This window comes from Arachis duranensis, chromosome 2 (genome assembly GCF_000817695.3).
Source record: "Arachis duranensis cultivar V14167 chromosome 2, aradu.V14167.gnm2.J7QH, whole genome shotgun sequence".
NCBI classification, from domain to species: domain Eukaryota; kingdom Viridiplantae; phylum Streptophyta; class Magnoliopsida; order Fabales; family Fabaceae; genus Arachis; species Arachis duranensis.
Genome location: NC_029773.3, coordinates 69,730,947 through 69,745,578, shown reverse-complemented (window position 1 = coordinate 69,745,578; position 14,632 = coordinate 69,730,947). Strand labels below are relative to the sequence as shown.

Below are 14,632 nucleotides of genomic sequence, written 5' to 3'. Positions count from 1 at the left end.
ATAACTTACTCGTTAAACTAGTAATCCAATAACTCAATAACCTGACCGGTTCGATCACCAATTCGGTTCTGACAACATAAGACTTCGTTTCTCATCCGGACAATATAAAATTTGTCAAACTAACTTGCCTAACAGAACTAAATTAGTTTAAATTGGATCTCTAATTCCCAAATCTTCTGTAGTTTTGTGACTCACCACAATTTTTCAATTTAAAAAGATCTAGTTAGTTGATTAGACAAATAAAAAATTTTTTATTTACAATGAATTTAATTTTGATACATTAAAGGTTAAAATATTTTATATAATTATTTTGATTGTATTAATATTTTTTGTTGTTTATTTATATAATTAATATAAAGGGTAAATCACATAATTACAAAATCCACATTAATTCAAATCACATGAATTCGAATTAGTCAACATCAACGTAATCTAAATTGAGCCAATTCGAATTATGCATTTGTTGTATCTATGAAATAATTTGAATCCCATTGATTCGAACTATAAAGAAACGTGACCCACACTAATTTGATGTATAGTAATTTAAAAATTTTGAATGACTCCATGAAATTACCTTAATTACCCTAATTAGTGTGGGTCACGTTTTTTTATAGTTCGAATCAATGGAATTGGAATTACTCCATGGATACAATAAATACATAATTCTTCAATTCGAATTAGTTAATGTTGACTAATTCAAATTTACGTAAATTTTGTAATTCGATTTAATCTCATTTAAACTACATGAAAATGTCTTTCTAGTAGAATCTTGTAATATTTTTTTTTGTAAAATTATATAATATCTACTTACAGTTTGTTTATATATGTGATTTAGATTTACTGCATTACATAACTAAATGAATGTTTAAAATTATTTTATTTGGATAATTTATTAAAATTAAATTTTAAAATATTACAGAAAAAACCATATTAATTATTAGAATATGGTTTTCATTCTTATTATCCCGTACACTGGTGAATTAGATAACTTGTTAGCGGGGACAGGTATTGAGAAGCCAAGAAAATTTTTGGTGAATCTGTTCCTCTGAATGAATGAAGGGAGCTCAAGAAAACTCTCACTCCAAAACCCCATCTACTTCCGCCAAGGTATAATTTTTTTTTTTTTTTAATCTTCTCCTCTCAATTTCTCTTATTAGTTTTCCATACCCATTCTCTAATTTCTTAGGGTTTTAGGTTTCGCTCTCCTGCGATACCCAAATTTTCAAACTCTTACTGATGATTCATTTTATTCCCTTCAGTTTGCATGGATTCAAAGTGAAAAATTGCATTTCTTTTCATCAGTGTCGTTAATTGTTCTTGTGAGTGATTCATGTGTGTGTGATCAATATGGGTATGAATGTGCCTTTTTCTTTTTTTCCTTTTTTTTTTGGCTGAATTTTGCTGATGAATTTTTTTTCCCTTTGGTGGTGAATATGCTGTTTTGAATGTGCTTATAATAGGATAGTAAATTAATGAGGAACAAATTGTTTGATATAATTACATTCCGCTGAATTTGAATGAGCAATAGATATAGATTGTTCTGCTGCTGTTTCATATGGGTAGTTAGTTCATACCAGATTTTTTTTAACCAAAAGAAAAACAGCTTTTGTCATAGAAATATAGGTTGATAGCATAGATTGAAAATTGATATGAAATAGTGCATATTTGTAAGGCTGAAATACTGATTGATTTTGTGAAAGAAAAATTAAAACAATCAAAATCTGTTTATATTTTATGTTTTCACTTTCACTTTACAATAATTTTGAAAACAAAAAATAATACTAGAAGTGAAAACAAGAAAGGAAAACAGAAACTGGACTCTTAACTTATGGATGAAGTATATTGTTTGTCCTAGCGTTTGTGATTTTTTTCAAAACTACCCATCACATTTAATTTCATTCAATTTTGTTCCTAACGTTTTCAATTAATTCAATTTTGTTAACGTTTCGATTTTTGTCAAAACTACCCCAAGAAGTTTTCAATTTTATCCCTAATGTTTTACATGTAATTGACGTCTAAGGGTAATTTTGACACAAATAAAAGACGTTTGGAACAAAATTGAATGGAACTAAATGTTAGGGGTATTTTTGAAAAAAATCACATACGTTAGTGACAAAACACATACTTTACCCCTTAAAACTTATTAATGGATGTTAATCATGGAATTGAAATGATTGATGATTTTAAACTGTTGGCAAATTTTTATGACAGAGATCAGGATCAAGCCTTGGTTCAGTTGATGAGTATGCTGCACAATGCAAGAATTGCATGAAATGGAGAGTGATTGATACTCAGGAAGAGTTTGAGGAGATTCGAAGCAAATTCATTGATGAACCATTTTATTGCAGTAAAAGGGGCAAGTCCTGTGATGACCCTGCTGATTTGGAATATGATTCAACTCGGACATGGGTCATGGACAAGCCTAACCTCCCTAAGGCTCCAGAAGGTTTCAGGAGAACCTTGGTGCTGAGAAAAGATTACTCTAAGTTGGATGCTTACTACATCACTCCCACAGGGAAAAAGCTAAGAACCCGCAATGAAATTGCCGTGTATCTGAAAGATCATCCGGAACACAAAGGCGTGTCTGTTACAGATTTTGATTTTTCATCCCCAAAGGTAATGCAAGACACCGTCCCGGAGTATTTTGAGCAGAAGGATTCAGCTACCAAAAGGCCTAAGGTGGTATTCAAAGATGAAGCTTGAGAAATATCATGCTAGTTTGCATGCTGTAATAGATGGTGATTATGGTTTTTTTGATGTTATTGTAACTTTTTTGGTGACAGCATTTCAATATATTAGGATTAACCAACACCAGTAGTGCACATAGACAACTTATGATTTGTGTCGCTTATTTTTATTATTAAAAAAAAGGTTTAATTACTCTGTTTATAGTTTTGCGAAATTTTCAATTAGGTTCTTATATTTTTTTTCCTTTTAATCAAAATCTTCTTATTCTTGTTTGATTTCTTTTTGTTTTTATTCTTGTTAAAAGATTAAAATAAGAAGAAACTTGAAAAGATAAAACAAGAAAAAAAAGATGAATAAGAAAAAAAAAGAAGATGATAATGATGATGAAAAAGAAGAAGAAGAAGCACCAGAAGATGAGGAGAAAGGAGAAGAAGAGTTTTGAATTATGCACCTAAATTTGCTACAAATACAGAATCATAAACTACTAACGAAAAAATTAATTAGAATCGAACAACACCTCAACTACTTGATTGGATTCAAAACAATAATTAATTCGTTCTGCTTTAATTGATAATCTGAACTTAAATTATTCATTATCCTCAACAACGAGATAATTGATGATAGAGAAAAAAGAGGAAAAAGAAGGAGAAGAAATTCTAATAAAAAAAGAAGGAGGAGGAGGAGGAGAAGGAGGTGGTACGAAGATGCTGTAACGACACGAAGAAGAACATATGCACGTGAATATAAATGACTTGTATGAAAACACGCTTGTATGCTATGATGCACGGATACTGACACGGACACGGACACGACACGACACGGGACACACGAACACACAAATTTTAAAATCTTATAAGACACGGAGACACTTCATATATATATATATATAAATTTTTGATATTTTATTGGTATTAAAATATAAAATAATTTTTTAACTGTTTTTAATGTCTTCTTTTAACTATATAAAAGTATTTAAAATATTTTTTGTTTTAATATAATAATATATATTATTTTTAAACTTATTTCAAGAATATATGTTAAGAATAAGGTTGAATAATAGACACGTGACTCATAACGGTATTTAGGTGTGTCCAAATGTGTTCGAAAAAATTTTTTTATTTTTTATTAAGATACAGTTAGACACAACAGACACATGTATTAAACGAATATTGATGAGTGTCATATTCAAAATATGTCCGACACAAAAATATGACAACGCAATGAAATATCTGTGTTTCATAGCTTGTATGTCACTTATATTTATAGGTTTCGAGGATAAATATTATAAATATTGGAAAACAAATAACATTAACAATAATAAGTTAATAACTATGCGCCAAACGTACCGTTTTGTTAGGAACTTTCAAAAAAAAAATTGAAGTATTGCACTTAAATCATGCGTTCATTTTATTAGGAAATAGTTAATATAATTTTCAAAAGAATTTAAAATTCAATTGCATTAGATTTATAACTATAAGAGAAAAGAATTTGGATTCTTTTTAAATTTTATTTTAAAAGATCAAGTGTGATTTTTCATAATTTATTTTATAAATGAAATAAAAAAATTTAAAAATAATTTAAAAATAAAAAATTACACTTTAACCTCTAAAATAAAAATTTAAAATTTAAAAGATTTAAATTTAAGAGTGCTTGCTCACTAAGAAATGCCACTTGCTATTTTGTTAGTGTTACAATTGGTAACTGGAGATTAATGGGCTGGACTCGTTAGGTTGGCCCAATCGTCTGAGGAATGAAGCCTTCGAGCGGGTTCGCGTCTAGGGGGCCTCTATCCGACTTGTGAGCGTGAGAGAATGGGGGGTGGTACCTGCAAAGACATTCCGATGCCTAAGTCAGTAAGGGTGTGAGCAGGTCTAAAGAGTATTGGGACTTAGAGATACCTGAGGGGTGTCAGTGTATTTATAGTGGTGAACCAATAACCACCGTTGGGGTAGTTCCACCTTTTAAGGTGGATAACTGTCCTTTTATCTTAGGGAGGTTACGATATGGCTCTTGAAAGAGGATTGAGAGATTTTAGGGGCAGTTATTATCTGCCACCTAATCTTTGCTTCCGACTTCGTTAGGGCAAGTCGTGGGGAGTACCGACTTCTTAGGGGAAGGTCGGTGTACTGTGGGGCTCAACCCTGTGGGTTGGGCCTGTCGTTTTGACCTGGGCCTTAGCATTGGGCCAGGGTATGAATAGTGCCCCTACTTGAGCCCAATTTCTTTTAAGAGATGGGGTCGAGTATTATAACTCGAGACCGTAGTCGACCTGATAAGGAACCGACGTGATTTTTTCGGAGCCGACGTGTTTTTTAAAAACTCTCAACAGTCGCGTCTAATCAAACGTCGCGTCTCTTAGAGGTTTGAGCATTCATAAGCGGGGGCAGTTACATTGGTAACGGTGCAACTTTTTAAATGGTTGCGTCGTTTTACCTTTATGCCCCTAACGTGCTTATAAATACTTTTTCCTCTCTTTCCTTGTTTCGTTTCTGAAAACTTTCTCACTTACATATTCTGTTCGAAAAGAAAGCTTCCTTTTTCTTCGATTAACTGATGTTGCACCTCCGACCCTTCGAAAGTAAAGGTCAGTTTTTTTCTTTCTTCTTCTCCTCTTTTATGACTGATTTTATTTGCATGTTTTTTATTTGAGAGGAGTGTTGGTCGTAGACTTAGTGATTCTATTTTGTCAAGGATCTAACCCCAGGCCCCTTAGAGACCTTGTTTTTGATCCCCTTTTTTTTCTTTCCCCTTTGTAGGTTTCGGGATCCTTTTCTTTTTTAGATAGAAGATGTCTTCTGTAGAATTCCTCACTCGATGGGTAGATGTTACTGTTCTTGGGGAAGAACCCATTGTGGATATTAACTATGTTACCGATCTTCGTACGCACCAAAGGATTTGTGCTTCTGATGGGGATGAGTCGAGATATGAACTGGTAGCCCCGGGTCCGGAAGACCGGATTTGTTTTGGAAGAGCTTCTGAGGAAGACCCTCATTTTATTTTTATGTATGAGATTTTTTTCACCCGTTTGGGCGTTCTTCTTCCTTTTTCTGATTTTGAGATAACCGTTTTATCTCATTGCTGGATAGCCCCTACCCAGCTTCACCCCAACTCTTGGGATTTTTTGAAAATTTATCAATTTATCAGCCATGCCTTGGATTTTCCGACTTCTTTGAGGATTTTCTTTTTTCTTTTTTACATGACCAAGCCCTTCAGTGGGCAAAATAACAAACATCAATGGGTTTCTTTCCGAGCCATACAAGGCCGGAGAGTTTTTACCCTTTTTGATGAATCCTTTCATGACTTTAAAAACTTCTTTTTCAAAGTGCAAGCTGTAGAGGGTCACCACCCCTTTTTCCTGGATCAAAATTCTTCTCCTCGCTTTTTCCTGTACTGGTTAGAGGCCTCTCCTTGTGAGAAATATAGTTTAGATGATTTAGATGAGATGGAGGCGGCCATCGTTGGGTTCCTCCAAGAAGTTTGGGGGAGAGCCCCTTATTTGGATACCAAAAAGTTCCTCCAGGGGTCTCCGACCTTTGTGCAGGCCCAATTAGGTAGTGTCATATTTGTTTGTGGATTTTCCGACTTTCCGAGTTGTTTTCTCCGATTTGTTTATTGACTTTTTACCTAATGGCTTTTGCAGAGATGGAGAAGAAGAATTCGAGGGAGTCTTACTAGAGGATTCAGGAGGCCAAAGCGAGATCCCGCGCCAGAGTTGGCGGTGTCAGGGCAGCTGGTCCCTCTCTTCCTTCCCCTCCCCCTTCTTCTCACAACTTGGGGACCCCTGCTCGACCTATTGTTATTTCTTCCTCAGCCTCTTCTCTGCCGCCCCCTTCTTCCCGACCTTCTCCTGAGCCAGAAAAGAAGAAGCGCAAAGCTTTAGAGTATGGCTCTCCCTTTGAAGGTGAGGCCAAGGTGGATGCGCCTCAATTTATCCGGGAGCATATCTATCCTTATACTCGTATAAGTATGGATGATCCTTCTCTTCGAAACCACCTTACTATTCTAGCTCAGGAGAGTATCAGGGCGGCGGGGGTGTGCACCAAGTTTCTTGATATTTTTTAGAAGACTCCCCTCAACTCTTTGGGTTCATCCCTGAGGGTTGAAGAGCTAGAAGGGAGGATTCTTTTGTATCAGGAGTCTGAGAAGAGCCTGAAGGAGGAGGTTGCCAAGCTGAGAGAGGAGAGGGATAATTTCCGAAAGGAGGGGGAGAAGTTGATGGGTCGGTGCTCTATGGTAGAGGGTCTACGAGAGAAGGCGGAGCAGAGCTACTCGAGCTTGTTCCAGGACCTTGTGAAGGTCAAAAAAGATCTGGTAAGAGCTCGGGACGCTTATGCAGATCTGGAGGACTCCATTGCCGAGGGATCCGAGGAGGCGTGGAGGGTTTTTAAGGAGCAGGTCGGAGTTATTGCTCCCGACCTGGATATCTCACCTTTGGATTTTGATAAGGTTGTAATCGATGGGGCCATTGTATCTCCTCCCCAACCTGTGTCTGAATCCGAGTTGAAGACTCGGGGCCAGAGAATCATAGAGTCCCCTCCCCGACCAGATGATGCTCCGAGTTCTTCCAAGGCTCCTGAGACTTCTCCATCTCCTATGGATGTTTCTCTTCCTGACTCTAGTGGTGCTCCGACTACTCTTCCAGGTTCTGGTGGTGACGCCCTTCCGAATTGAAAAAATTATCTTTGGCTATATGGGGGCCCGGCCTGTAGGTCCCTCCTTTTTTAAACTATTTATTTTCATGTTGTGGTGGTATGTTGCTGACACTTTCTTGGCATTTTATGACCGTAAACAAAATATTTAAAAATACCCTTTTTTGGACAAGGGTTTAAGTTATTTTTGTTGGTTGTGTGCATGCTTTTTCTGCTTTAGGTTTCGAAAAACCCTTTTTTGATCTTTTGTTTTGAAAGACCTTTTCTTAGCTAGCTGTCCCTTTTTCTAAGTTTTTCTCGAATTTTCCTTGAAGGCTTGGGACAATCTTTAGTGCTTTCTATAAGTTTTTTGATCTCTTTTCGGTATTCCTTATACTTAATTTTTTGATATATTGAGTTTTTATAATTTAGGTTATTTTTGCGATGCGTTTCTTTGTTTCTCGGAATTTCCGACTTGTTAGTCAGTTAATTTCCGAGTTTATTTACGATCAACTTTTATAACCTCTTTAGACCGACTTGTACCTCGTCGTTTTATCCTGACGACCATCTAGGTCGGTTCATGGGATTTTCACGCTTTGTCGAGCTTAAGTCGGCGCGTTTCATAGAAAGAAAGAAAAGCAAGAAGGAATTTTATAAGAGATATTTGTAAAAGATCTTTATTTATTTGCAAAGGTACTTTATCGCTACTAATGGTTTTGGGCTATCTATGACCCCTTAGTCTCTACTGTGATGCCTCGTTAAAAATCCTTCTTCAGAAAAAACCCTTTTATTTTGGGAAAAAATCATGAAGTTGGGAAAAGAGTACATCAGGGAGTAGAGTTCGCTTTTAATTGTAGTACCTTTTCATATTACAAGCATGCCACGACCTAGGTAGCTCGGTGGCGTTTAAGTCGGTCACCTTGTAATAACCTTTTCCTAAGACCTCACTAATCTTGTATGGTCCCTTCCAATTAGCAGCGAGCTTTCCTTCCCCAGACTTGTTGACTCCTATGTCGTTCCTGATTAAAACCAAGTCGTCTGGGGCGAAGCTCCTTCGAATGACTTTTTGGTTGTATCTGTTCATCATCCTTTGTTTCAATGCTGCTTCTCTAATATGGGCTCGTTCTCGGACTTCAAGGAGTAGCTCAAGTTCTTCTTTGTGTCCCTTTATTTTTCCAACCTCGTCGTAGAAGTTTACCCTTGGGCTGTGCTCGTTGATTTCAACTGGTATCATGGCTTCTATGCCATCAGTAAGTCGAAAGGGTGTTTCTCCTGTGGCAGACTGAGGTGTGGTCCGATAAACCCAAAGTACTTGTGGGAGTTCCTCGGCCCAGGCTCCCTTTGTGTCCTGTAATCTTTTCTTCAACCCTGCCAGTATGACCTTGTTTGCTGCCACGACTTGTCTATTTTCTTGTGGATGTTCCACCGATGTAAACTGATGTTTGATTTTCATGCTGGCTACCAGGATTTTGAAGGTTGAGTCGGTGAACTGAGAGCCATTATCGGTGGTGATGGAGTGGGGTACCCCATACCTGGTGATAATGTTCTTGTAGAGAAACTTCTGGCTTCTCTGAGCGGTGATGGTGGCCAATGGTTCTGCTTCTATCCACTTTGTGAAGTAATCCACTCCCACTATTAGATATTTTACTTGCCCCTGCGCTTGTGGGAATGGTCCTAGCAAGTCCAATCCCCACTTTGCGAAAGGCCATGGGAAAGTTATACTAATGAGTTCCTAGGGAGGGGCTACATGGAAGTTTGCATGCATTTGGCATGGCTGGCACTTTTTCACAAATTTCGTGGAATCCTTTTGTAAGGTCGAGCAGTAGAATCCAGCTCGGATTACCTTTCTAGCTGACGACCTTGCTCCAAGATGGTTCCCGCAGATTCCATTGTGCACCTCCTCTAGCACCTTGGTTGTCTTTGAGGTCGGGACGCACTTTAGTAGTGGTGTTGATATCCCCCTTTTATAGAGGATATTTTTCACCAGCGTGTAGTTTTGTGCTTTCCTCCGAATTTTCTTGGCCTCTTTTTCTTCTTTGGGGAGGATGTCGAATTTCAGGTATTCGATTAAGGGCTTTATCCACCCGAGGTCTAACCCGGTGACTTCAAAGATGTTTTGAACAGCCTCTGTTTTGGCCACAGAGGGCTCAGGGAGAGTTTCTTGGATCAGGCTTCTATTGTTCCCTCCTGGTTTGGTACTTGCTAGCTTGGAGAGGGCGTCTGCCCTACTGTTGAGGTCCCGAGTTATATGCTTTACCTCGGTCTCGTCAAAGCGCCTAAGGTGCTCCAAGGATTTGTCCAAGTACTTTTTCATGTTGGAATCTTTGGCCTGATACTCTCCGTTTATTTGGGAGGTCACTGATGAGCGGATAATTTATACGCTTTTTGGCATTGTTTTTAGGTAGTTTTTAGTAGGATCTAGCTACTTTTAAGGATGTTCTTATTAGTTTTTATGCAAAATTCACATTTCTGGACTTTACTATGAGTTTGTGTATTTCTCTGTGATTTCAGGTATTTTCTGGCTGAAATTGAGGGACCTGAGAAAAAATCTGATTCAAGCTGACAAAGGACTACTGATGCTGTTGGATTCTGACCTCCCTGCACTCGAAATGGATTTTCTGGAGCTACAGAACTCCAAATGGCGCGCTCTTAACGGAGTTGGAAAGTAGACATCCAGAGCTTTCTAGAAATATATAATGGTTCATACTTTGTTCGAGCTTAGACGATGCAAACTGGCGTTCAACACCAGTTCCATGCTGCATTCTGGAGTAAAACGCCAGAAACACGTCACAAACCAGAGTTAAACGCCAAAAACATGTTACAACTTGGAGTTTAACTCCAAGAGAAGCCTCTGCATGTGTAAAGCTCAAGTTCAGCCCAAGCACACACCAAGTGGGCCCCAGAAGTGGATTTCTGCATCAATCACTTATCTCTGTAACCCTAGTAGCTAGTTTTAGTATAAATAGAACTTTTTACTATTGTACTAGTGTCTTTTGACCACGTCTCATCTTTGGTCTCAATTTTAATCTATTGTTCATCTTAGGAGACTATATATCACAATTTGGGGGCTGGCCATTCGGCCATACCTGGACCATCACTTATGTATCTTCAACGGTGGAGTTTCTACACAACATAGATTAAGGGTGTGGAGCTCTGCTGTACCTCGAGTTTTAATGCAATTAGTACTATTTTCTATTCAATTCAGCTTATTCTTGTTCTAAGATATTCGTTGCACTTCAACATGATGAATGTGATGATCCGTGACACTCATCATCATTCTCACCTATGAACGCGTGACTGACAACCACCTCCGTTCTACCTTAGACCGAGCGTGTATCTCTTGGATTCCTTAATCAAAATCTTCATGGTAGAAGCTAGAACCCTTTGGCGGCCATTCTTGAGAATCTGAAAAGTCTAAACCTTGTCTGTGGTATTCCGAGTAGGATTCAAGGATTGAATGACTGTGACGAGCTTCAAACTCGCGATTGTTGGGTGTAGTGACTGACACAAAAGAATCAATAGATTCTATTCCGACATGATCGAGAACCGACAAATGATTAGCCGTGCTGTGACAGAGCATTTGGACCATTTTCACGGAGAGGATGGGATGTAGCCATTGACAACGGTGATGCCCTACATACAGCTTGCCATGAAAAGGAGTAAGAAGGATTGGATGAAAACAGTAGGAAAGTAGAGATTCAGAAGGAACACAGCATCTTCATACACTTATCTGAAATTCTCACCATTGATTTACATAAGTATCTTTATCTTTATTTTATGCTTTATTTATTATTAATTTCGAAAACCTTTATAACTATTATAATTTGCCTGACTGAGATTTACAAGATGACCATAGCTTGCTTCATACTAACAATCTCCGTGGGATCGACCTTTACTTACGTAAGGTTTATTACTTGGACGACCCAGTGCACTTGCTGGTTAGTTGTGCGAAGTTGTGAAGAATGTGAGTGAACCATAGTAGTGTGCACCAAGTTTTTGGAGCCATTACTAAAAATTGTTCGAGTTATGAAAAGAGTAAATCACAATTTTACCTATCAAGTTTTTGGCGCCGTTGTCGGGGATTGTTTGAGTTTGGACAACTGACGGTTCATCTTGTTGCTCAGATTAGGTAGTTTTCTTTTCAAAAAAGTTTTCAAAAATCTTTTCAAAAAATTTTTTTCTTCTTTTTTCATTTTTTCTAAAAATTATTTTCGAAAAAAATTATAAAATCATAAAAACAAAAAATAATTTGTGTTTCTTGTTTGAGTCTAGTGTCAATTTTTAAGTTTGGTGTCAATTGCATGTTTTTTAAAATCTATGCATATTTTCGAAAACTCAAGCATGTGTTCTTCATGATCTTCAAGTTGTTCTTGGTAATTCTTCTTGTTTGATCTTCATATTTTCTTGTTTTGTGTCTTTTGTTGTTTTTCATATGCATTTTTGCATTCATAGTGTCTAAGCATTGAAAATTTCTAAGTTTGGTGTCTTGCATGTTTTTCTTTTCTTGAAAATTTTTCAAAAATAAGTCTTGATGTTCATCTTGATCTTCAAAGTGTTCTTCGTGTTCATCTTGACATTCATAGTGTTCTTGCATGCATCATGTGTTTTGATTCATAATTTTCATGTTGTGAGTCATTTTTGTGTTTTTCTCTCTCATCATTAAAAATTTAAAAATAAAAAATATCTTTTTCTTGTTTTACTCATAAATTTCGAAATCTTTGGGTTGACTTAGTCAAAATTTTTTAAAATAAGTTGTTTCTTGTTAGTTAAGTCAAGATTTCAATTTTAAAAATCCTATCTTTTCAAAATCTTTTTTAAAAAATCAAATCTTTTTCATTTTTCTTATTAATTTTCGAAAATTTTTAAAATTGTTTTTCAAAATCTTTTTCTTATCTTTATTTCAAAATTTCGAAAACTTTACTAACAATTAATGTGATTGATTCAAAAATTTGAAGTTTGTTACTTTCTTGTTAAGAATTCAATCTTTAAATTTTAGAGTCATATCTTTTAGTTTCTTGTTAGTCAAGTAATCAATTTTAATTTTAAAAATCAAATCTTTTCCAAAATATATTTTTTAATCATATATTTTCAAAATATCTTTTTCAAATCATATCTTTTTCAAAATTGATTTCAAAAATCTTTTCTAACTTCTTATCTTTTTAAAATTGATTTTCAAATCTTTTTCAACTAACCAATTGACTTTTTGTTTGTTTCTTATCTTTTTCAAAACCACCTAACTACTTTCCTCTCTCTAATTTTTGAAAATTACCTCTCTCTTTTTCAAAATTCTTTTTTTAACTAATTGTTTCAAATTTTAATTTTTATTTTATTCCTTTTCTTAATTTTCGAATTTTAACTTTAATATTTTTTTATTTTAGTTAATTTTCGAAAACTCTTCTCTCTCATCTTTTTCTATTTATTTATTCATTTACTAACACTTCTCTTCATCTTAAAATTCGAAGCCCCTCTTCCTCTCTGAGTTCGAATTTTCCTCTTTTCCTTCTTCTTTTCTTTTCTTCTTCTTCTAACATAAAGGAATCCCTCTACTGTGGTAAAGAGGATCCCTATTATTATTTTCTATTCCCTTCTTTTTCATATGAGCAGGAGCAAGGACAAGGACATTTTTGTTGAAGCAGATCCTGAACCTGAAAGGACCCTAAGGAGGAAGGTAAGGGAAGCTAAAGCACAACCCTCTGGAGAGGACTTGATAGAAATTTTCGAAAAGGAAGAGGAGATGGCAGCTGAAAATAATAATGCAAAGAGGATGCTTGGTGATTATACTACACGCACTTCCAAATTTGATGGAAGAAGCATCTCAATCCCTGCCATTGGTGCAAACAATTTTGAGCTGAGGCCTCAACTAGTTGCTCTAATGCAACAGAACTGCAAGTTTTATGGACTTTCATCAGAAGATCCCTACCAGTTTTTGACTGAGTTCTTGCAGATCTGTGAGACTGTTAAGACTAATGGAGTAGATCCTGAAGTCTACAGGCTCATGCTTTTCCCTTTTGCTGTAAGTGACAGAGCTAGAACATGGTTAGACTCACAACCTAAAGATAGCCTGGACTCTTGGGATAAGCTGGTCACGGCCTTCTTGGCCAAGTTCTTTTCTCCTCAAAGCTGAGCAAGCTTAGAGTGGATGTTCAAACCTTCAAGCAAAAAGATGGTGAATCCCTCTATGAAGCTTGGGAAAGATACAAACAGATGACCAAAAAGTGTCCTTCTGATATGCTTTCAGAGTGGACCATTCTGGATATATTCTATTATGGTCTATCTGAGTTCTCTAAGATGTCACTGGACCATTCTGCAAGTAGATCCATTCACCTAAAAAAAATGCCTGCAGAAGCTCAAGAACTCATTGACATGGTTGCAAATAACCAATTCATGTACACCTCTAAGAGGAATCCTGTAAGTAATGGGACGCCTCAGAAGAGGAGAGTTCTTGAAATTGATGCTCTGAATGCCTTATTGGCTCAGAACAAAATGTTGACTCAGCAAGTCAACATGATTTCTCAAAGTCTGAATGGATGGCAAAATGCATCCAACACACTAAAGAGGCATCTTCTGAAGAAGAAGCTTATGATCCTGAGAACCTTATGGAAACACCTATAATTTCTCATGGAGAACTCATCCTAATTTCTCATGGAAGAATCAACAAAAGCCTCAACAAGGCTTTAATAATGGTGGAAGAAACAGGCTTAGCAATAGCAAGCCTTTTCCATCATCTTCTCAGCAACAGACAGAGAATCCTGAGCAGAGCTCCTCTAGTTTAGCAAATATAGTCTCTGATCTGTCTAAGGCCACTTTAAGTTTCATGAGTGAAACAAGGTCCTCCATTAGAAATTTGGAGGCACAAGTGGGCCAGCTGAGTAAGAAAATCACTGAAACTCCTCCTAGTACTCTCCCAAGCAATACTAAAGAGAATCCGAAAAGAGAGTGCAAGGCCATTGACATAATCAAAATGGCCGAACCTAAAGAGGAAGGGGAGGACGTGAATCCCAATGAGGAAGACCTCATGGGACGTCTCCTAGACAAGAAGGAGTTCCCTATTGAGGACCTAGAGGAATCTGAGGCTCATAAAGAGACCATAGAGATTCCATTAAACCTCCTTCTGCCATTCATGAGCTCTGAAAACTATTCTTCCTCTGAAGAGGATGAAGATGTAAATGGAGAGAAAGTTGCTCAATATCTAGGAGTTATCATGAAGTTGAATGTCAAGTTGTTTGGTAATGAGACTTGGGAAGATGCACCTCCCTTGCTCATTAGTGAACTAGATACATGGGTTCAGTAAACTTTACCTCAAAAGAAACAAGATC

At 36.7% G+C, this 14,632-nt stretch overlaps 1 protein-coding gene and 1 non-coding gene across 2 annotated transcripts; one reads left to right on the top strand and one right to left on the bottom strand.

The window, feature by feature from the left end:
• Positions 1–970: 970 nt before the first annotated feature.
• Positions 971–2,809, top strand: LOC107474808 (methyl-CpG-binding domain-containing protein 4). The gene is made up of 2 exons (XM_016094446.3): positions 971–1,107; positions 2,212–2,809. The coding sequence occupies exons 1-2, from the start codon at positions 1,054–1,056 to the stop codon at positions 2,701–2,703; spliced, it is 546 nt and encodes a 181-aa protein (XP_015949932.1). The 5' UTR covers positions 971–1,053; the 3' UTR covers positions 2,704–2,809.
• A 10,633-nt stretch (positions 2,810–13,442) lies between these two features.
• Positions 13,443–13,550, bottom strand: LOC127745118 (small nucleolar RNA R71). Its single transcript, XR_008006314.1, has one exon. It is a non-coding gene; the product is annotated as a small nucleolar RNA R71 (small nucleolar RNA).
• Positions 13,551–14,632: the final 1,082 nt, after the last annotated feature.